The sequence below is a fragment of the Aristolochia californica genome, unplaced genomic scaffold (assembly GCF_029961685.1).
Source record: "Aristolochia californica isolate CCGP_79_NKW_82.1479 unplaced genomic scaffold, dmAriCali1.0.hap1 SCAF_301, whole genome shotgun sequence".
Classification (NCBI taxonomy): domain Eukaryota; kingdom Viridiplantae; phylum Streptophyta; class Magnoliopsida; order Piperales; family Aristolochiaceae; genus Aristolochia; species Aristolochia californica.
Genome location: NW_027181995.1, coordinates 1 through 23,730, shown reverse-complemented (window position 1 = coordinate 23,730; position 23,730 = coordinate 1). Strand labels below are relative to the sequence as shown.

General features: G+C 38.5%; 1 protein-coding gene across 1 annotated transcript; it reads right to left on the bottom strand.

Moving 5' to 3' along the window:
• LOC137960938 (putative transferase At1g60990, chloroplastic) lies at positions 1-22,418 on the bottom strand. Its single transcript, XM_068808324.1, has 9 exons — positions 22,287-22,418; positions 14,089-14,154; positions 13,621-13,685; positions 12,928-13,015; positions 12,776-12,841; positions 8,538-8,703; positions 933-1,016; positions 455-582; positions 1-373 (listed from the first exon to the last, which is right to left on the bottom strand). Exons 1-9 carry the CDS (start codon positions 22,416-22,418, stop codon positions 200-202), a joined length of 969 nt encoding a protein of 322 aa, XP_068664425.1. The 3' UTR covers positions 1-199.
• Between the last annotated feature and the right edge of the window lie 1,312 nt (positions 22,419-23,730).

Here is a 23,730-nt window from a genome sequence, read left to right as displayed (position 1 = left end):
TTCTATGATACCAGTTCAAATATAGAAACAACAACAATTGGGAAATCCAAATTGTTGAATTACATCAAACTGATCAGATTCTAAATACAATATTTAATAGAAAAATTGGTACCTTATAAAGATTCATGATTTAAAACCCATGGTAAGAGCTGGAGAGCAATCGCTCAAAAATACAGTAAATGGTAAGAAACTTGAACTATTAGGTGCTTCGACTAGAGGGAAAAGACCCAAGAAATGGAACTTCAACTACCACTCCCACAACCTCTCCAACAATTACTTCATCACCAGCCAAGCAATCTCTTTTCTTGATATAACCGAGCCCAACATGCTCAGATTCGCTTCTTCCAACAGCATAGCTGGTGAGGTGCCCAACCTGCCAAGAATAAGAAGAGCTTTATTTCAAGGTTCAAGAAAAGCATTAAGAGTAAAAGGTTAGTTGTGAAAAAGTTGACACCTTTTTCCCATTTATTATAATTGGATTGCCTGGCTCTGCTGGGCCTGATAGTCGAATACCCCAGAGTTTCTGCTTCACCCCATCATATGTGATGAGCCTAGCGATTGTCTCTTGCCCTTTATAACATCCTGTACAGATTCATGAACTTGGCCAAATCAGACCACCAAAAGGGTGTACTCTCTTTTCTGGCAGTGCTCAACTATCATCCATGACATGGACCCCATCTGAGAGGCCCCTCTATGAACAGGCCATACCTGGAAACCTTACTAAATGCAGAATCTATCCATCAATTAATCTTAAACTGGAAGAAAACAGTATGTTTTAATTCTGTCGTCCTTTTTTGTGTCAGTGGAGGCATTAAGCTTCACATGGATCCATAAAAATCACTACAGTATCCATGCTGAGGGGTCTTTCAGATGGTCAATCCAGGTCATTTACAATGTGCAACTCAAAATTTAGACAACCAGGGGCAAGATACCTTTGTTTAGAGAAACAGCCCTCCAGAGTCCAGCCTCAAGGACATTGAAGTCATTAGTCAGCTCTTTACTTGGGTATGGCCGCCCTGCAAAAATAAACCTGTCAGGTCACTGTCTTCAAATAAATTTAAATGTGACGGTATTTTCAAACATAATCCAAATTTAGCACCATCTAAAACCATCTACAATAGCATATCGTCCAAAATTTTACCATATCAAATATGAGTCACACCAGTAAAACAATTCAAATCAAATTGTAAAAGGAGGACAGATATACTGAATCTCATACAGACAGTAATGTTAAGATTTTCTTAATACCCTCAAATCAACATTAACCAAGCAGTGCTATAAGACCTGATTTGCCCCTCTGGTTAAAATTGGTTGGCTCACACTCTTTTGGCTGGGCAGATCACCTATAAGCCTTGGTTGTATAGTAACAGCATCTAAAGTTCTAATAATAGTTTTCAGTTCATGTTATGTTGTTTATATGTTAGATTGGCACTCAAATGACCCTTTCTTTTTCAATTGGGCTTGGTCCAACAGTTCATTCCAACTGGCAGAATAAGCATCTATATGTGCAAAATGTTGTTGCTAGTAGGGATGTCAATTTCTATGCCCGTTTATCAACTACTTCAAGATGACCTTTTTGGTCCAATTAGGTCTTTCAACCTGGGAAGAAAAAGGAAATAGGCACATCAAAAGGAAGCTTTTTTCTCTTCATGTTCTGTTCATGGAGTAAAACTGGTTCTGATATGTTAAAGGAATAGTCCCACATGGATTAGTGAGAATAAATATGTCGAGTTTATTAGTTGGGAAAGAGATTTCCTAAGATGGCTAGTCATTTTGGGATAGGCCTTGGACCCAACTTCACATGGTATCAGAGCAGGTACTCGTATGTGGGCCTCCACCCAAATTATCCACATGTAAGAGCCCAGAGGGCCTACACATGAGTGGGAGTGTTAAAGGAATAGTCCCACATGGATTAGTGAGAACAAATATGTTGAGTTTATTAGTTGGGAAAGAGGTTTCCTAATATGACTAGTCATTTTGGGATAGGCCTTAGACCCAACTTCACATGATAAATATGTAGTATTAAGAGAAAACAAAACAGAAGAGAGGAGAAATTGAAGGGAGAAGAGAGAAAGCAGTAGCAGAGAGGAGGTTGTGTTGATCAGTCTCAGCCAAGTCACCATATAAAGAATCATTTCTAATATTAAGCTGATATAACAGCCATCCCTAGTTGACCGCAAAAGACATCAAGATCCAAAAAACAAAAAGAGACAGGCAACAGGAGAAAAGGTCTCAAACACATCTATCCCATATGTATATGTTTAGCCCTTGGCTACCAATCGAGCCCACTACCATTCAACAGATCCCTCCAGGTTATACTTCACAATATATACCCATCTACAACCCACAACTGTAGCACCAGCAGGTAGGTCACACAATTGCCAAGTGCCCCTATCCTGTAGTGCCCCTATCCTGTAGTGCCCCCATCTCAACATCCATAGCTGTCTTCCACTGTGGAGAAGAAAGTGCAATTTGTATAGACAAAGGAATGGTACAGGAGGACAAGAACAACAAACTATTTGTACTGGTCAGAAAGAAAATCAAACAACACAAAGTGAGACAAAGGATAACGAGTACCTTTTCTAACGCCTTTCTAAGAGACGATGGGCAGGTGTAGATCTCTTACCTCAAGATCAGTAGATAAAGATGATTGTTGGTCCGATGTGATAAAGGGAGCAATCTTATCTTGAGTCACTTTCCATATGTGATATACCTATAGTAGCTTCTCTGCAGTAGCATCAAGAATTGGAGTAGGAATCTCTTCAACAGGAGTGGGGGCAACAACCTCAAGAATAGAAATGGGTGGAGAAACATCTATGGATGACATAGAAATGAAAGTAGTATCCCTCAAAAAAATGTCACCTCTATAGAGATAAATGTTTTCTTAGTAGAGGGACAGTAACACTTATATCCTTTTTGTGTGCACGAGTATCCCAAAAAAATGCATTTGATAGCTGGAGGGGGACAAGTTGTCCCTAGAGGTACCAAAAACATGTGCAAAACATACGCACCTAAACACACGACGAGACGGGAATTAAGTTGACCAATGGCATTAGCACCTGTATAAGAGTTTTACCATCGATAACTGAGGAAGGTATTTGGTTGATGAGAAAACAAGCAGTGAGGACAGCATCAACCAATACAACTTCAGAACATTCATATGGAAAAGTATGGTACAAGCCACTTCTAACAAATGATGACTTTTACGTTCACCAACACCATTTTACTATGGCGTAAGAACACACAACAACTTGTGTATATTACTACGATCTTGACAGAATAAGTCAAACTTGTAATTCATAAACTCAAGACCATTATCAGTGCGAAGTACACGAATAAAAATATCAAATTGATTTTTTATTTCATTATGAAAAAATTTGAACACATCAGAAGGAAATGTAGGAAAGAGCCGAATCAACTTTGTAGGAGAAGGATGACCTAACCGTATATGCCACCATAGAGGAGAGACCGTAGAGTGCAATGCCTGTGAAATATCTGGTGAATGGTTCTCCACATAGTATAATCTACCTCTTTCATATGTGGAACCAATCATCCTCCTCATCGTAAGATTCTGAAAACAATGCGACGGATAAAAAGTTACGGAGCAATTCATTGATTTGGTAAGTTAACTTACTGACAACAAATTGAGAGGGAATTTAGGAACAAATAGAATAGACTAAGGTAACAAAATGGTAGATGGAACTAATGTACCCATTCCTTGTACTAGAGAAATGGATCCATCAGCCAACATGACTTGTTTAATAGTAGTTAATTCTTTCAAATTAGAAAACAAAGTGGACATACCTGACATGCAAGCAGTAGCTCCTGAGTCAAGAACCCAGGTGGAGGATGGACACACATGGAGGGCAAACATACTTACATTGGCCAGTGTGGTTGTAGGAATGGATGATTGAGTCATAGATGCTAAAGAGGAGGCAACATTCAGTTGCGCCATGCGCTGAATCAGCTATTGCATTTCATCATATGTGTCTGATACAACATGCACAATAGGCTCAGTAGACACATCAGTTCCCTCATGAACAAGGGAATTGGACCAAGTGGATTTGCCAAACTTTTCCAAACAGTTGTCGGAAAAATGCTTTGTACGGCTACAATGAGCACATTTTTCTTTTCGGCCTAGCATCACTCTCTGCCCTTTCCTCTCCTTGATTATCTCTTTCTCTGCCTCTAGTGCTCCCAGTTCTGCCCCTAGATAGTTTTGAGGAACCTTGAGAATTCAGTGTTGATACAGAGATGTTGGTCACATCTTTATTTCTCAGGGCTACAATAGTAATCTCTGCGTGCAATACTTTGTTATAAGCTGTGGATTATGATTGAACGTCTTTTGAGACCAATAATTGTGCCCTAATAGAGTCAAATTTTGGTCTTACACCATCCAAAAATTTGGCAATGTGCACCTAAATTCCGTTTTCTTGTTTTCCTTTCATTCATAGTAATGGAATGGTAAACACCTATCTTCTGTAATGTACCAACCAGCTGACTATAATATGCAGTGACAGCTCTAACCTCTCTTGAGGCTAAACATCCTCGCATATAATTCAAAAACTTGTGACAAGTTGCTTTCTTGAGCATAAACAGACTCTAAGGATTTCCACATCTTCTTAGTTGTATCACAATTCATAACTTGATCCCTTACATCGGAATCCATACTATTAATTAGCCAAGTCATAACCTGACTATCCTCGGCTTCCCAGTCGTCCTTCAAAGAGACAGATCGTGACCAACTCAGATAGTTTTGGCCATTCAGTCTCTTGGAAGTAATCATAATAGTATCCTTTCCTCCTAAAGTCTTAGAGTTCCTCGACGGGGTAAAAACCTCACCAGAATCTGCTATGTATGCTGCAAATATGAACCCTAGATAGCTCAAAATCAGCACAAACAACAATAGTGCGCAAGTGATGTGGGCCCACTTCTCAAAAACATAGTGTTTTTACTAATTGGGAGTATCAATCTGCCCTAATATGTAATTCGCTAGCTGTTGTAGGTAATTTTCTGAAATTCCACAAACTTCTCGATTTTTTAGGGCTGACTTCATCCAACCCAATGATGTCATAGGCAATTAAAATCTAATAATGGGCTGCGCAGCGAGAAAAAAGGAAGAAGTTCCAATAAAGAACTCTCCTTTAGGGCATAAGTCCAGTTCAATGCACTTAGATTTGCATAAGCCATGAAAACATCCAACAAATTAGGGCTGATGCAAGTAGAGCCCAGGATGATGCATGCAAGGGAGCCAATATTGGGGTCGCATAGTGCAAAAAGAGTGATATTTCACTTAGTAAACCTTCATGGGGCAGTAAATAGATTCATAATTTCTCAACGGCTGCAGGAACCATCAAACCTAGGGTTATGGCAGGAGAAGAAGGCAAAAGTTCAGATTTTTACTAACCAATCAAGGTAGGTTTCAAAAGATCCCCTTTCTATGAAGTTGCAGGCTTCAATGAAAGGAACTGGAGAAGGATGAAGGGCTCCAACCAAGATCTACTACTCTGATACCTTGTAAAAGAGTAAACTTTAGGGTTTGAGAGAGAGAGAGGGAAAGAGAGAGAGAGAGAGAGAGGGAGAGAGAGAGAGAGAGAGAGAGAAGAGGAGAAAATTCAAAGTGCTAGAAAAACTCTACTTAGGGGTCGAGGTCGACCCCTAGGTCATTTATAGAGTTCTGAAATAAAAATCACAGAAATGGCCCTTCTCACTTAAAAACAATCCCTTCTCACTTAAAAACAATTAAACCCTTATATCTCATTACATACTTGTTCAAATTCATGAAAATTGAACTAGAGATAAAACTAAACACAGAACAAAATAGTGTAGCTGCTGGATTTTATAGTAAGTGCAAAACAATGTTATTGCCCTTCAATAGATTTTCTAACAACTAATCTGGTGTCTGGAACCTGAAGGTGATTATATTATGGCATCCTGTTATTCAAAGCCTGGTTCAGGTTTGGAAACCACCTCGCATACTGCTATTGCTTGTGCCCTCAGTGGACCGCCTAAACTTAAAGTTCTTTATTTGGAGTGTCCTCCATGGGAAGAGCCTACACAGATATAACCTCACTACATGTGAATTGCCTAGCTCCTTGTCCCCCTCTATGGCTTAGTTGACAAGAGCATTGACCACCTCATCCTTGACTGTCGATATTCATGCTGCACTTGGAATTATTTCCTCGGCCTCTTGGGGTTCCACTTCCGTTTGCCTGCAATATTCAATGATTTAGTCCTCATTGCCACGTTTCTCCCCTCAGCCTTGCATGGAATGATCATGATGAAGGCATGCTCACTTTCATTTCTTGGGGAATTTGGCTGGAACATAATCAGAGAGTGTTCAACCATTGCCCAAACTTCTTGGGCAGTTGGGCAATTGCTTGGCTTTGTACCTTACAGGAGTTTGAAGAGGTTAGAGAAGGCTCCCATCGCTTTGGTTGGCAGGAGGTTGTTTCTCTTGGTGGGAGCAAGCAGCCGAGGACTGAAGTTACTTGGATGCCTCCTGAGGTGGACACATTCAAGTTAGATTTTGACTGCTCTTCCCACAACAATCCTATGCTGGCTCTAGTGGAGTTTTTCATGACTCGAATGGTCATGTCTTAGCTTCCTATGCTGGCCCCCTGGGTATTACTGATTCTACTGCTGCTGAGATCCAAAGGATGCATTATGGTCTTCATTATTTTCATAGCCACTTCCATGATACGCTGCATGTTGAAGATGACTCAGGTAATGTCATATGCTGGTGTTTATGAAAGAAAAGACCTCCTTGGCACCACCGGATGTTCTTCCATGAGATCTAAAACCTTGCTTCTAACATTGTTGTTTCTTGGTCTCATGTACCTAGATGTGCTAATAGGCTTGATGACTCATTAGTCAATGAGAGCCCTCCAATCCCTCATTCTAAGGGACTTCCCCTTGATGTATTTTCTGTCTTTTGGATTTTTTATAAACCGTGCTCTTTACAAAAAAAAAAGACCTTTTAACCTTTATGATGATTATCACTTTGACATTGAGTAGACTTAGGTCGTTTTTTCCAGGAGTCAAACATGAGATCTAGTGCTTGCTTTAATACCACATATTAGGCACATAGCTAGTATGTCAAATGCTCTAGAGCTTATGGAACATGAAAAACTAAATCCTTAAACTGATTGTCAGTGGGAATAGTCCCACATAGATAAGTGTTATGAAAAGTTGTTAGTTTATAAGGTTGAGAAATAGGCCTACTAAGTGGCTAGTCATTTTGGGAAGGAACCGGTCTCAATCTTAACATGATCCAAAAGCCAGAAGTCTGCATGCTAGGCTTGGTTTGTACCCAGTTGAATTTGTACCCCGTCAGTGTAGTCCACATAGATAAATGTGAAGAAAAATCCTTAGTTTATAAGGTTTGAGCAATAGGCCTCCTAAGGGGCTAGTCATTTTGGAATGCAACCAAGCTCAATCTTAACACTTATCTCAGACTAGGTTGGCACAACCTAACCCATACCCAAGTTAGGCCCTGGAGGATCATAATAGGATCCAAAATGGTACTGTTGAACCTGATAAACTATTTAATAAAAAATGGTTCTCCAAAACCATATTGCACTTGATCATGAATTCTTTGATTAAGTTGTGTACTGATGAAAGCTGGTGCTATTTTGTGCATCATCATCCTAATGACAACAACCATAAGTAGTTTTAAAAATTGACAAGTGCGGAACATTGTTCTGGAGCTGTTACTCTGATCCCAACTATCCATAATTGCATTCAGCCATAATTTCTTTAACTAATGCTCAAACCAGTGAATGTTGGCATAACATTGCTCTTTGGTCTCTCGAAGGTTATGAAGGCCCAATGATGCTCCAAAACAGTACCACCAATATGGAATAGTGTTTGCCCAGATTTTAGTGTTCAAACAAGCAAAACCCAATGCAAAGTGTAGACCCACAGGACATTTCCTCTTTTTTACAATTCAAAATTGGACAATCCACTTTTGTACAACTGAATGTCATGCTAGTGCTAAAGTGTTATGGTCTTGGGGTTAAGTACCTATGTATTCCGCTCCTTACAGGCCGGTCTTTTGGGTAGTATTGGCTAGGTGCTTAACATTTGGTATCAGAGCTAGCGCTGCGTCCCGACTTCGAATCCTGGCGCCCCCAAGGCGGATGCGGGTGGTCACGCGCCTGGACTGACCCGGGTTCGACCCGGCTCCGGTTGCTCTGTTGTGGTAGCCTCCGCGGTCGTCGGCTCGGGGAAGGGCGGGGTACTGTTATGGTCTTGGGGTTAAGTACCTATGTCTTCCGCTCCTTACAAGCCGGTCTTTTGGGTAGTATTGGCTAGGTGCTTAACATAAAGCACTAAATTAAATTTGAAGGTTCAAACTAGGCAGATTTTGCAAGACTTACTACAAATATATGCAAGATGCATATACTTGCAATGCTAAATCATGATTTTATTAACCAAAGCACTGATGCATATCAAGCTGAATACAATTCTGACTTTCAAGGAAAACAGAACACCCAACAAGTAACAAGAGAGCAAAATAAATGGAACATAATTACCTTGAAGAACTCTTAATCTCTCCCATGCACTTGTCCCCATAGGGATAGCACCAAGGTTAAGGAGACTTTTCCAGACTGAATCAGCAGCAGGAGGTGAAACTAACAAGGAATAACCTTCAACAGAGAGCATGGTGCCAACACCCACAGTTACTGGCATCCCATTCACCTGCTCATAGATCAAGAGAGCATATTTTGCACAAGAACTAACTAAAAAATATCAAATATGAAAAAAGGGCATAATTCAGATAATTATTTTTAATCACCCAAAATTGTGCCATTTACATGCTGTCACATTTCAATAAGAGACTTCTTCTACCACTGCATGTGCATTGTAATATTGTTATACAGTGTAATGGATCTGTATCTTCATTCATGGAAAGACTAGCCATTATGCTCTCTCTCTCTCTCTCTCTCTCTCTCTCTCTCTCTCTCTATATATATATATATATATATATATATATATATATATATATATACCTATCTATCTATGTATCTATCTCTCTCTCTCTTTGGCTTATTATAGATTGTTTCTGTCCAGCTGTTTATCTTTATTTCCTAGAATTATATGATTTTATGCAATGGAGAGAGAGGGGTCTTTTTGAGCTTGATGCAATTTTTCACTTAATAGAATATAAATAGGAGAGCTGGAGGTTGATCAAACCTCCAAAATGCTGCTTCTTTTTGTGTGACAACTTCTCTCACAGCCCTAATACCTTCTTCTTACTTCTATCTTCTCTAGTATTCTAAATCCGCAGCTGTGATTCTGCAAGGTTCAAGATAATAAGAGATTGTAATTCTTATTAAATGGTATAATAGGAATCCCTCATAGCTAAACAGTTCTCCTACAGATTAATATGTCATGTTGGGTGTACTACAATATACAAGAACATATGGTACACCTTGTAATTATTCCATCCCACATGCTTGTACCAATCCAAACCATTTTCAAAAAGTTTAATTTAGCAAAGTTAGCTAAATATTGTCTTCTATGTTTTCATCTGTGATTACATGTTTTACATAATATAATGACACTCAGTAGTTCCATGATTTCTCCAACTCCACTAGCTATTACTTTTGGTACATATAAAGCTACAGCTAGAACTTGCCATCTTACTCCTGAAACATTATGTATCCATATTCAGGTCAGACCTCTTTCTCTTTTTTACATGAATGAGTTATATTTGGATGTGGCTGAAGATACTATAGAAAGCCCCCTCTCGTGTCAGCTTTCTACCTTTTCTCTTTCCTTAAAAAATTCCTTATCATTCAAAAAGATGTTAGAAGCACTCAAGACCATAACTCCATTCTGTAAAAGTTGGATCCAGCTCTATCTCAAAATGACTAGCTGAAGCCTTTTTCCAACTAATTACCATAGGATCTTCCTTATGACATATCTATGTAGAACATTCCCACTCCCCTCGCTTTCAGGTTTACACAAATGGACAATGGGCCTAGGACATGGACAACAAAAATGGGTTACAGACTAAATAGGGCACAAACTGTGCCCAACAATGCAATTGTCATACTCTTATACCATGTTAAAGTTTGGGTCTAGCTGTACTCCAAAGTGACTAATCAAAGTTCGGAGGTTCTTTTCTTCCAACTAATAACCATATGACTTTTCTTGATATCAACCCTGTGGAATTATTCTCACTAATACTCCATATATCTAAGATGTGAACAATAGAAACGAGGTACAAACTAAATGGGGCACACAAATTGGGCCCAATAAGGTAGATGACTTACTCCGATACCAAGTCAAATTTGAGTCCAGGTCCATCCAAAAATAATTAGTCGAAGTTAAGACGTCGCCTACCTACTAACCATAAGATCTTTGTCAACACTCAATGGGACCATTCCCACTAACACATATGTGAAGGAATACATAAGATACTCATGCAAGAGCAAGAGACAAGAATACAGGGATTTAGAAATTGTATAACACAAAATAATTGTTTTTTTATGGAAAGATAAATAATTAATTACAAAAATCCTTCTGCAATTTCAATATTAAAGATGGTGGTGGAGGAGGTTTCACAAGGAACCAGCCCCACCTTACTAAATGAAGGGATGGGGTTGCCATTTGATCCCGCAAGGTGGGGACAAGTTGAAATCCAAAACCTCATGCAGTTTTGGGATGGGGACAAGTTTTTACATCCTTGCCCCACAAGATTTTAGAATATTATGCCCTTAAATGTTTTAATTTGCATATGTTTTAATTTATTTATTTTAAACTTCTGATGTAATTTTATCTATAAACCACTATATGATGCAAGGTAGGGACTAGATTGAAAATCAACCCCGTTGTGGGATGGGATGGGGCTGAGAGGCGTGACAGGGTTAAAAAATGTTAAGAGTCAGGGGTATTATAGTAATTCCTCATGTGGATAATAGATCTGTAATTTATTAGGAAAAAGGGTCTAGATTAGAGTGTTCAAAGAGATGCGGTTATCGTGTAAATTTAGTAACTTTAAAAAGGTGTTTTACGTACTTGTATTTAAACCCTTAAGAGAGAGGCTTTTTAGACTTTTTGTAAAACCACTTAAGTGAGAAATAAAAGACTGAAGGGAGTCGACTTTTTCCCCATCCAGCAGGCTGTAGGTCAGCCTTCTTCTTCTCCTTTCTCTCTATTTTCATTGTTTTCTCTCCAATTTATCTTCTATGTTCAATCTTTACATGGTATCAGAACGATTCAATCCATAGATTCCAAGCTAAAGTCGAATCCCTCTTCTCGTAAAGGATGCGTATTCATTCAAGACAGGATTTTTTTCAATTACCTCCTTCTGATTGAGTTCAAAGGTCAGATTTTTATCCTTCTTTGTATCTTAAACTAAGAGTTAATGGCTTGTGCTGCTATCTAAAACAGTTATTATGTGTTGCGGTGATCCTATAAGGATTTTATGAAGCTTTGAAGTACTACCTAAAGAATCACTGCTTAAGTCACCTAGCCAGGGACACAGGTTTGCTTGTGCAGGAATTCCTGGTGTCTTAATTGTTATTCTTTCATTCTCAATTCCTGCAATTGTTGAGATAAGAGATTGATTGGGTATCAAAAAGGGTCATGTGTAAACCCTAATTCAGTTTTTTTTTTAAGTGGTGCTCACATGTATTTATGCACACCTTTTGTTGAGTTTGGGAAGTGGTTATCTCTAGTGTTGTGGGGTGTTCTTTAGCATGGTACCGTTGCTTTTATTGTGGCTGTAAGTAGGGATTATTAAGGCTGATTCTGAAGAGGTAATTGGTCCTACTAGAAACACTGAGTCTACAGAAACCATGGATTATGTCCAGATTACTTCTGTGAAGTTTAATGGGGCAAAGTATCTGAATTGGTCTCCAGTAGTCAAAAAAAATTTATTGCAAAGAGAAAAGCTAAGAATATAAGAGAAGATCCTCTTAATCCCATAACCAAAGATCGGGAAGCAAAGGATCACCTGGTTCAGACCTGGATGTTGAATTCTATGTAGCTCCATGTTAGGAATCAAGTTCTCAGTTGTTATACTACGACAAATACGTGGAAGACCCTTGAATCTATTTTTTATCAGGAAACAACTTGTCCAGGGTTTATGAGTTGTATGTAAAGTTTTTCGGTATGAACAGGGGTGACAAGACTGTTACAAAATATACTGAGATGCATGTAGTACTGCAGGAGATAGTAGTACTTCACACCTTTACTACAGATTCTGTGAAATTATGAGAAAAGGAATCTCAAATACAAGTTGCCAGGTTTTTGGATGGGTTAGGGCATAAATATGAGGCCCTACAAGCACAAATGTTAGTAGACGATAATGTCCCAACTTTGAAAAATAGCTTATAAGAGACTAACTAGAGCAGAAAGTGCAGTGGTATCCAAAACTAGTAGAGACAGTAAAGCCCCATATTTTACAGCTCTGAACATGTCTTCTACTCCCATATGTCAAAATATATAAGGGTCTCGCCTTGTAATTCCTTTCTGACTTTACAGGGTGCATATTGCCTGATACTTATTTTGTATCACCCCAGACACTGGTTTTTGCAGGTCAGAAATATGTGTCAGATTGCTGATACGCCCATCCCATCCCTGGGCATGACAGCCTAGATCACTACAACGCACTTGAATGTGTGACTCCCACATTTCATTTCTGAAGGTCCCAATAGTCACATACTAATAAATCTAAAGCTTTTTCTCAGAAAGTGCAGAAGGCACAAGTGGCTACTTCGAACATAAAATGCGTATCCAGAAAAATAAAGTTGCAGCATACACTGTAGTGTCGATGAGTGCCATATGGTTGTCCCACAAGATCTCCCAGGTTCAGATCCTCCAATACCTTCAGCACATTACATTATTAAATAGATGTTGACCACAAGTAAACTAGCAAAAGTAACAAAACTAGAAGATACTACAATGCTTTACTTGGTCACTTCTAGGGCCAGTGAGATTGAAAAGGCAAGTCTCTTTAGTGATATCATGAATTTCCACCTTATCAGCCATGAAAATGTACCTGAAACAGAAAAAAACAATAAAATAATAAATTCAACATTAAGTATTTGTTAAAAAATCCATTGAAGGGAAATATCATCATTTTACACATTGTAATGTCCAGTAGCTACATTGTCTTATTCTATGTGTTTAGTTTTTCGCTAATCCTATTTTCATGTAACTTGAACGAGCATGTAGGGAGTTTAAGGGTTTAAGTGCTTTTAAGTGATAAGGGGCATTTCTATAATTTATTCTCAAAATTATTATAAAAGGATTGGGGGTCAAGCTCAACCCCCAAGAAGAGTCTTTCCAGCGCTCTTGTTTTCTCTCCTCTTTTCTCTCTTCCACTCTCTCTCACCAAACCCTAAACTTCACACTTTACAGTATCATCTTCATTATCATCATCACTGGGATTTTCTGGTCCTTCACCACTACCTATTTGTCTCATCTATTAGTGTTTCTCTTTTCTATTTTACCTGTTATGAAAGGGCACCTAGTGGTAGCCACCAAAATGAAAGGTTTTGCACATAAAACCACCGATTAAAAAAATGACAAGGCTATAGCACTCATGCAATCCATTACTGGACTATCAAAATGATCAGTAAGAAGATCATGTCAGGAGCATACTTATTAAGCATTTCAGTTATGCTTCTGAAGGTAATTGACGAGAGAATCAATGCTACAGAATTTTTCTGCGAAGGAAGCAGTAATTAGCATTAAACAAGGACTCAATTCACAATCAACCGGTTTTATTGAGAAACAGATAAAAGTGGTTGAGCAAATAAACAACTTTGAGTGAAACTGCATAGAAAGCTTCAATATGACAAATATTTTCTACAGGAACAACAATGAATGCCACAGTTCAAAAATGTAGCTTGACTGCCACATTCCAGCCTTCTGACAGAGATGCATGGTGAAAGTAAAATACCATAAAAGGTTAATATACATCAAACAAAAATCAATGACCAGATGGCTTTGCTATAGAGTAACCCATTAAAGGAGGGTTCTCAATTTAACTGAGGCTAGAATTTGTAAGTGGCAGTATGGGTAGGAATGACTAAATGAGGAAGAGAGCTTGCGAGAGTTTTGACATACCATAATCCATGCATGGGCAAGATCTATTGTACGAGCTGTTGGAGTAATGAAGACAGTATCACAACCCTTAACACAAACATTTCGAAAGTTTTTATCAGTATTCAACGTAACAGTAAAAATGTCGATTTAAGAGAAGAAAGTGTGAGTAAACAAGTAAAGAGACAAACAGATGGAGAGAGAGAGAGAGAGAGAGAGAGAGAGACAGCATTCTGGTTAGGGGGTCAAGCTTTACCCCTAATCTCCTCTTATATTCACTTAAGTGATTAGAGATCGAATTACATAGAAGCCTGGGCAAGCTTCAGTGAAAACGAGGCCTTGAGTTTTCCACCTCAGGGTGTACACTCAAGATGAACCGCTAGCCGAAGCAGAAGTATTCCCGACAAGAGACAAAAGAGGGAAGCAGAAACTGGCCTTCCAATTGACAAGGTTGTCACTCTTCCTTGTTCTCTATCCTTGTTATAATCTGTTTGAAGTGACCACCATGACTACAGAAAAATAAGAAAAACAAAGAATTTAAGAGAGACAGTGAAAGAGAAGAAGAAAGAGAAGGGAGAGAATGACTGCGTAAAGAAAGCAGTCTTGATAGGGTGTCGGGTTGACCCCTAACTTCTTTTACTAAACAGCTTAAGTGATTACAAGAGAGAAAGACCGCATTACTCCTGTTACACTCCTGTTACACAAGGATAATGACACAAACAAACAACCAGGAGCTCTGTCATCGAAGATGTAAAACATGGAGAGCTATGTAGATCTAGGGTCAAACAACTTTCATCTACTCCATAGAATCGAGAGACTTACTGTCAAAATCAATCCTACTTACTTAAGTACAGATTACACAAATAAAGACAAAATTGCCCTAAAAAACTTACACAAACAAGATGAGTTTTAAGTTGTGAGACTAAAATAACCCTAAGTTGACACAATAAACACTTAATACTTACTTAAGTACATTACAACATTGCCCCCATGACTCTTTAACTCTCGACAGGGTTTCAGATTGAAAAGTTGATGGTTATGGGATGTGATAATCAGGTAACCATTTTATTGCTAACAACCTAGTGTTTTACAAAAGGACCAAACATATTGAATTAGAGTTATCAAAGACACTATTATAAGTGGGAAGACAATGACTAATATGGGTGGCATCAAGCCATACCAAGCTCGGACTTCTGGAAGCTTGAGCTCAGTCTCGAGCCAATAGCTGAAAGCAAACTCGGCTCAAGCATTTTACTGCATGCCTAAGCTCGGCTTGGCTAGAGCTCAAGGGCAAATTGTCACTCAAAGAATCCACAAGCAGTATGAAAAAAATTATGAAAACGCACTGGAGTCATTTTATTATGCAGCTGGTCACTCATATATGACCATGATTACAATAGCTGAACACAAACTCGGTTCAAGCATTTTTTAGCATGCTCAAGCTTGGCTTGACTCGAGCTCAAGGGCAAATCGTCACTCAAAGAATACACAAGCAGACTGAAAAAGATTATGACAACATATTGGAGTCATTTTATCATTGCTTCAATGCATTGAGAAAGATGAAATAGTTCACGAAATACAACAACTTGAGACCACAAATCACATTACAGCAAGATGAAATATGACCAATGAAAAGGTATATTAAACAACAAGAAAAATTCGAGCTAAGTAGGGAAGAAACAAATAGCTACTCTACACCTACACACCCAATCAATAGGGAAGAATGAGATGAACGCCCAAAGGGGAAAAGATCATCAATAAAAATCAGGAAATTATTGATCCATTGATCTGTCTAATTGAACCAGCAAAGAAGAATGAGACGAAAGCTAGAAGGAAAAATTCAATCCATTGACCAGTGAAGAGGACCAGTTAACAAAATCCATCAGATAAATTATCTCAGCTTGTTTTTTTTTTTTTTGTTTGGGTTCAGTTGTTCCTAAAAACTGAATAGAGAAGAAGAACTAAAGGGGGAGAAGAGAACCGTTTAACCCATTTTCTACTATTAGGCAAAACTCTCGTTAAGTTGAGTATCACCCTGAAGCAAAAGGAGAAAATGATATAAAGAAGAGAACAGGAAGAAGAGGAGCTTACCCGTTGGCAAGTCTGCCGCTCAGACAGCTGCGAAGAACGCTGGGAGCTGGGAGGCAAAAACAGTAGGAGGGACTGCTGAACAGCTGGAGAAATTTAGGGCTGAGTGGAAGGTCGAAGAAATCTAGGGTATTTTTTGTAACAGTATTTTCATTATAAAACTAAATTAATCCAGCTTGTGAGTCAGCCAAGCTGAGCTCAGGGTAGCTCAAGGTTCGGTTCGTTATAGATAATGAGCCTGGCTCCTGGCTCGAGTTCAGCTTGAGCTCAAGAAAACCCCGAGCAGAGCAGAGCAGAGCCCAAGCCACTTGCAAGCCACCTCAGCTTAGTGCCTCCCCTAGTGACTATGTTCAATCTACTAATCAACTGTGAGATTTTTCACTCATGGTAAAAAGGAGTTTGAAGTATTTTGTAACAAAGTAAAGTTGTTTGCTAGGTTGATGAGGATAGATAAAAGTGAAAAATAAATGATTTGGGGAGAAAATAGAAGAGGCAACTTTGTTGCCTTGAAATCCGAGCCAGAAAGGCCCTTCATGCTTCTTTATAATCAGGGTTTAAGTGATTTTTTACAATAGGACAAAAATGCCCCTCAATACTCAAAATTACTTATCTCCTAAAATACACGTCTAAATTGAATGAAAATTTAACTAGAGATAAAATAAGACATTCTCTATCTAATAGCCATACTATAAGAGAAAAATGTAATATTGAAAATCTAAGAAATGACCAAAATACCCCTGAACTTGTATTTTAACACTCCCCCTCAAGCTGGAGAGTAGATATCAAACAATCCCAGTTTGTCACTAAAGGATACATGTCTCCCCAAAGGCATGGTAAAAGACTTTACATAAGGAGTTACCACCTTCCCCTGCATAAATGCATCTCTAATGAAGTGGCAGTCAACCTCTATATGTTTCGTTCTCTCATGGAATACAAGGTTGATGGCAATAAAAATGCCTGCCTGGTTATCACAATTCATAACCATAGGGTTAGGTAACATAAAATCAAACTCAAGAAGTACAGACTTAATCCACATAAGCTCACTAACTGTATGAGCCATTGCTCGATTGCACTGGACCTAGCCACAACTATTTGTTTCTTACTTTTCCAACTTATCAAGTTGCCTCCAATAAAAGAATAGTAGCATGATGTAGAACGTCTATCCATCTTACACCCAACATAATCGGCATTAGAATACCCAAGTACATCAATTTTCCCATTATGAGTATACAGAAGACCTTTCCAGGTGCACCCTTCAAGTACTTCAAAATTCTCTGAGCAGCTTCTAAATGGACTTTTTGAGGATTTTCCATGAATTGGCTCACAATTCCCACAGCAAATGAAATATCCGGCCTGGTAACTGTAGCATAGATCAGTTTACCTACTAATCGTCGGTATTGAGTTTTATCCTTGAGTGTAGGACCCTGGGTGTCATGTAGATTATGATTAACTTCCATGGGGGTGTCTATAGGTTTAGCACCTAATAAACCATACTCTTGTAACATATCCAATATATATTTTCTCTGAGAAAGAACAATACCTCGCTTGCTACGAGGGACTTCAATGCCAAGGAAGTACTTGAGAGAGCACAAATCTTTTGCCTGAAAATGTGTGACCAAATATTGTTTAACTTTTGTAATACCATCAAGATCATCACCAGATAACACAATGTCATCTACATAGACAACCAAAACCACCATACCAGTCTTCCTTTTAAGTAGGAACATAGAATGATCACAATAACTCCTATAGAACCCAAATTGTAGTACCACATCACTAAACTTTTCAAACCAGGCCCGTGGACTCTGTTTAAGTCCATAAATAGCCTTCTGCAAGTTACACACCTTTTCTGTCTCCCCTTGAGCAACTTACCCAGGAGGTTGCTCCATATACACTTCCTCATGTAGATCACCATATAAAAAGGCATTCTTCACATCGAGTTGAAAGAGAGGCCAACCCTTATTAACAACCACAGATATTAAGATATATACCGAAGTAAGTTGGGCCACAGGAGAGAATGTCTCAAAGACATCAACTCCAAAAGTTTGTGTATACCCTTTCGCTACCAGCCAAGCTTTGTATCGTTCAATAGAGCCATCAGCATTATATTTGATAGTATAAACCCAACGACACCTCACAATAGCTGCTCCTGCAGGTGGATCACATAAATTTCATGTTCCCCGAGACACCAAAGCACTCATCTCATCATCCATAGTTTGTCTCCATTCTGGAGAGCACAAGGCTTCCTGCACTGAACGAGGTATATGTGAAGTAGACAATGACATAGCAAAGGACTTGAAAGATGGGGACAAAAAATCAAGTGACACATATTTGGATATCGGATGAGAAGTACAAGACCGTTTACCTTTTCATAGACTAATAGGCAAGTCCAAATCAGAGACAACAGGATCTGCAGGCAATGAGGAAGTTGGTGGATCATGAGAAGAGAGCTCTGTAGAAGTAACTGTTGGAGGCACTACAAGAGTACGAGAGCGACGGCTGTAAACACGAAGAGGCAATGAAGAACTCGATGACGCTAGTACATCCAAAACTGCAATAGGAACAGGACAGTCTGAAGGAGATTGAGGTGATATAGGAAGCTCAGTAGATGATGAAAAATATGGAATATGTTTAAAAAATGTTACATCGGCTGATACATATGTTTTCCGTTGAATAGGATCATAACATTTGTACCCTTTTTATTGACGAGAATATCCCAAAAAAACACATTTGACAGACCGAGGTGACAACTTATCGACCGAAGTTCCAAGCATATGAACAAAACAGGTACATCCAAAAATACGATGAACCACACCAATCAATTTACAATTGGGTTTTAAAACCTGAAGTGGAACTTGACCACTCAAAGCAGTTGAGGGCAGACGATTAACCAAGTAGCACGAAGTTAAAAATGCATCTCCCCAAAAAGATTTAGGAACATTCATATGCAATAATAGTGTCCTTGTAACCTCAAGGAGATGTCTATTTTTACGTTCAGCCACCCCATTTTGTTGTGGTGTATAAAGGCAGGATGTTTGATGGGTAATACCAAGAGAATCACAAAATACTGAAAATTTATGGTTAAGATATTCCAAACCATTGTCAGTACAGAGTACATTAACACATGCACCAAATTGATTTTTTATTTCATTGAAAAAAATTGAGGAATACATCAAATACTTCGGACTTCTCCCGTAGGAGATACACCCAAGTGACTCTACTGAAATCATCAATGAACGACACAAAATACTTAAAACCAAATGGGTTAGGAACCCAACATGGACCGCATACATCAGAGTGGACTAATTCAAACAACTTGGTGCTTTGACTAGAACTAACTGGGAAACTGGAGCGACGATGCTTTCCTAGCTGACAAGATTCACAATCAAATGAAATATCGGCTGGTAGAGAAGGAAAAGACTGACGCAACTTAGCTGGTGAGGGATGTCCTAAGCGCAGATGCCACAAGTAAGAAGAATCTATAGTAGTGAGAGCTACAACTCGAGAAATAGATACATCATCCGGCATGTAGAACCCTCTCTTCTCATGTCCTGAACCAATCGTCCTCTTCGTCTACAAGTCCTAGAAAACACAAGAAGTAGGATAAAAGGTTACTGAACAGTTTAAGGATTTAGTTATATGACTCACAGACAAGAGATTAACTGGAAACTTTGGTACAAATAAAACAGAATCAAAGGATATTTGAAGAGTAGTGCGAACTATACCCTCCCCCTAAATGGGAGAGGTGGATCCATCAGCTAAAGTAACTCGACAATATGAATGAGATGGATTAATGGACTAAAATAGAGAGGGCATACCTGACATGTGTGTAGAGGCTCCTGAATCAATGATCCAAGAGGGGGAATGAGACACATTTAGTGCATTCATACCTGTACTAGCCATCGTGACACTCATTGAGGAAGAAGGAATTTCGGTAGTCTGAGAAGCAGTAGATGAAGCAATCAGTCGACCCTGTCGCTGTAATAATGGCTTAATTTCCTCATACGATCCAGTGTGCGAGGAGGCGTCCTTATCTGTGACTATAGAATTGGCCCAAGTAGGTTTACCAAATTTGTCCTAGCATTTCTCAGAAATATGATTAGTCCTACCCCAATAAACACATTTTCGATCCCCCCGATCATTTCGGCCACAACCACGGGTTGTGTAAGAGCGACCTTTACCTCTATTATTACCACCATGAAACTGACCGTCGGGTTTACCAGTAGAAGATTGAAGGTTAAGAACGGCTGCTTCTGAGAGGGCTCCACCTGACACATTCTTATTTACAACTGCAACTTCAACTCGAAGAACTCTGTTAAAAGTTTGCTCAAGAGTGGTCACAACCTCATTAACCAAACAATTGGGCTCTAATAGCATCATACTCATGCCCCAAACCATCCAAAAACCGGGCTACTTGAATCTGATTTTCTTTCTTACGGATGTCTTCAACATTCGTGGTAAAATGATGGAATGTACTAATCTCCAGTAGTACTCCCCTCATCTCAGTAAAATAATTTGTCACTGATCTACCTCCACGCTTCATATTAAAGAACTTCACATAAAACTCATAGATCCTTGATAAATTACTTTCTTGAGACAAAATGGAAGCCAATGTAGTCCACATTGCCTTAGCAATATTGCAACTCAAAATTTGATCACTAAATCTAGATTCCATACTATTGACCAACCAGGTCATTACTAAATTATCTTCTGCCACCCAATCTTCAGTAACAAGTACCGGGGGATCATCATTTATATATTTTGTCATTCTTCTGGCCCTCAAACACATCAAAACTGATCTAGACCAGTTTACATAATTCGATCCATTCAACCGGATCGTAGTTATCTGAATAGACTAAGAGAATTTCACATCTAAGCTCTCAACGGTCCTTTGGACAGCAACCCGTGTGCTGGAATCAGCCATTAAATATCACCAAACACCACAATTCAGTACACTGGAGCATCAATTAACCAAAGGGAAGCACTTTCCCCAAATTTCAATATTTGCGTAGTCTAGTGGGCCCCACACCGAATTCAATTAGGGCAATGCAGCACCCAATTCATTCAATTTAGAACCAATAGTGATCAATTCCAGCAATTGAGACCATAAATCAATGAAAGAATGACCTAATTGCAAGAAATCAAGATGGTGTAGGCTATATGGATGATGACACAAGCATTATGTTGATGATGCAAGAAGATTTGAGAAATTTCCTCAAATTGGAATCATTAAATACTTCTAAATCCCAACATTCAATCAAATAGAAGCAGTAATCATTAGCCAATAGACTAAGATAGGCAGAAAAAGGGGAAAAATGAAACTTTTACCCTACCAGTCTAGAAATGTGGGAAAACCTTCAAGGAGAATGCTAAAAATGGAGAGAAGATCCACAAAATCCAAAGAAACTTGCCCAAGACTTGCGTTAGTACTCTGATAACATGAAAAATAGGTGATTTAGGGAGAAAATAGAAGAGAAAACGGATTTCTAGAAGAAAGGCAGCTTTGTTGCCTTGGAATTCGAGCCAGAAAGGCCTTTCCTGCTTCTTTATAATCAGGGTTTAAGTGAAATTTTACAATAGGACAAAAATGCCCCTCAATACTCAAAATTACATATCTCCTAAAATATATGTCTAAATTGAATGAAAATTTAACTAGAGATAAAATAAGACATTCTTTATCTAATAGCCATACAATAAGATAAAAATGTAATATTGAAAATCTAAGAAATGACCAAAATACCCCTGAACTTGTATTTTAACAAAAAGTGTTGTCCAGAAGTAGTTTGGCCATTTCACTTCAAGAGTATTATTGTAATTTTCACTCATTATGTTGAAATTTTATTCATGTCACAACAGGTCTTTGGTTTACTATTTTGTACTTTTTAAGTATGGGTAGATATATGAATTAGGGAGAACGGCATTTTTGTCCTTCGTATTCCTTTTTCATTTAAGTGATATAATAAATGAGAGCGCGGTCAAGTTTGACCCACATGTGATTTCTCCCAAACAATGGCAGACTCTTGCTGTTCACTTTTCCTATCTCTCTTCTCTCCTTCAATCCATCTAATATAAAGGCCACTGCTTTACAAAAACAGAAAATTAAATCAGACACAATGAGAAGCATAGTGGTTCACCTGTCCTTCATTGAGACTTTCAAAATTTGCTGTGCTTTGGTTGTGAAGAAACTGAATTCTATCATCGCCAGTAACTGCTATCCAAGTAACAATTTTTAGAGAGGAAAGAGCATGGGGAAGGAATTGAAACATCAGTTGACAAAGTACTAAACACTCTTAAGTCATACTACTATGCTAGAGCAGAATACACATACAAGTAACAATTTGGGAGATTCTGACATGTGATACGATCAATAACATGATATTCTATTACACGATACATTAGGAGTAAAAGTTCATCACAGTATGTGTGGTTGAGTATGAGGTTTAGCTCAGATACGTCTAGGATGAGATATGAGAATCAACTTGTTTATGAAATGTTTTACTGCTATAAAATAAAATTATTTACTGTAGAATTGTCCATATGACACAAATCTCAAAATTATCAGGTGCTAAACCTGAGAGTCCCTCCCCAATGACTTCTCTAAATTTTCAATTCAAAACTTTTGTATCCATTTTTTTTCCACTTTTACCTTAGTCTGACATACCCTTCAACAGTATTGACGTAATTTTTAAAATTTTCAGACTTGATTTGAATCAAAGACTGAACAGTTTCATCAGCCATGGGAAAGCAACTATTTATAGAAAATTTTCTTGCAACTTTTCTGAAACTTTCCCTGGCGATCTAGAACTTTTGGGTATTTTCCTAATTTGATGGAACTCAAGGGATTTGTTTGCAATTTTTTTCCATTTAAAAAAAATTGCAAACAAATCCCTTAAGTCATGGCTCAAGAACCTTTCCTTTGAAAGAGCTTTCTGAAAAGATAGTTAAAATAATAGTTTCCTTAATTGTGAATTACTGAAACAGTGATCTTTCCAGGAAAATATATTTCCCAAAAAGTGAAATCCATGAAATCGAATTCTATTTCCTTTCATCTCCAACCTCTCGATATCTAGTCTCTATAAGTTTCAGGGGTCAAAAAACCCTTTATTCCTTAGGCAAATGGAAGGTACAAGGAGGATGGGGATTGATTTTGCTTTTGTTTTTTCAAAAGAGAGTGCAACTTCATTGAGAAGGCCCAAAGGCCAAATAGCTACAAAGCGAGGTCTGGAGGTCTTACAACAAGGATTTGGAAGTAGACCCTCCCAGGCAAGGAAGTCAGCAAATGAGTTGGCTGATCTCAAAACATGAATCCAATACATCTAAAGCAAGGTCCATAGCTTCAAAGAAAATTTGTCACAATCGTCAAGAGGGAAAAACACGTTTCCGGCACCAATTGATGACAACGAGGGAGTACCCTTCAACTATGAGATGACCATGCAGTCTGCCTCTGAAAATCCTCAGTCCTTGGACAAGCGTAGACAACTCATCATATGTGGAATCAGCAGATTTCCGAAAGGACCAGCAAAGGAAAGGATGAGATATCCATTGCTGGTGCAGAAAACACTACTAAAGCCAGCAGGG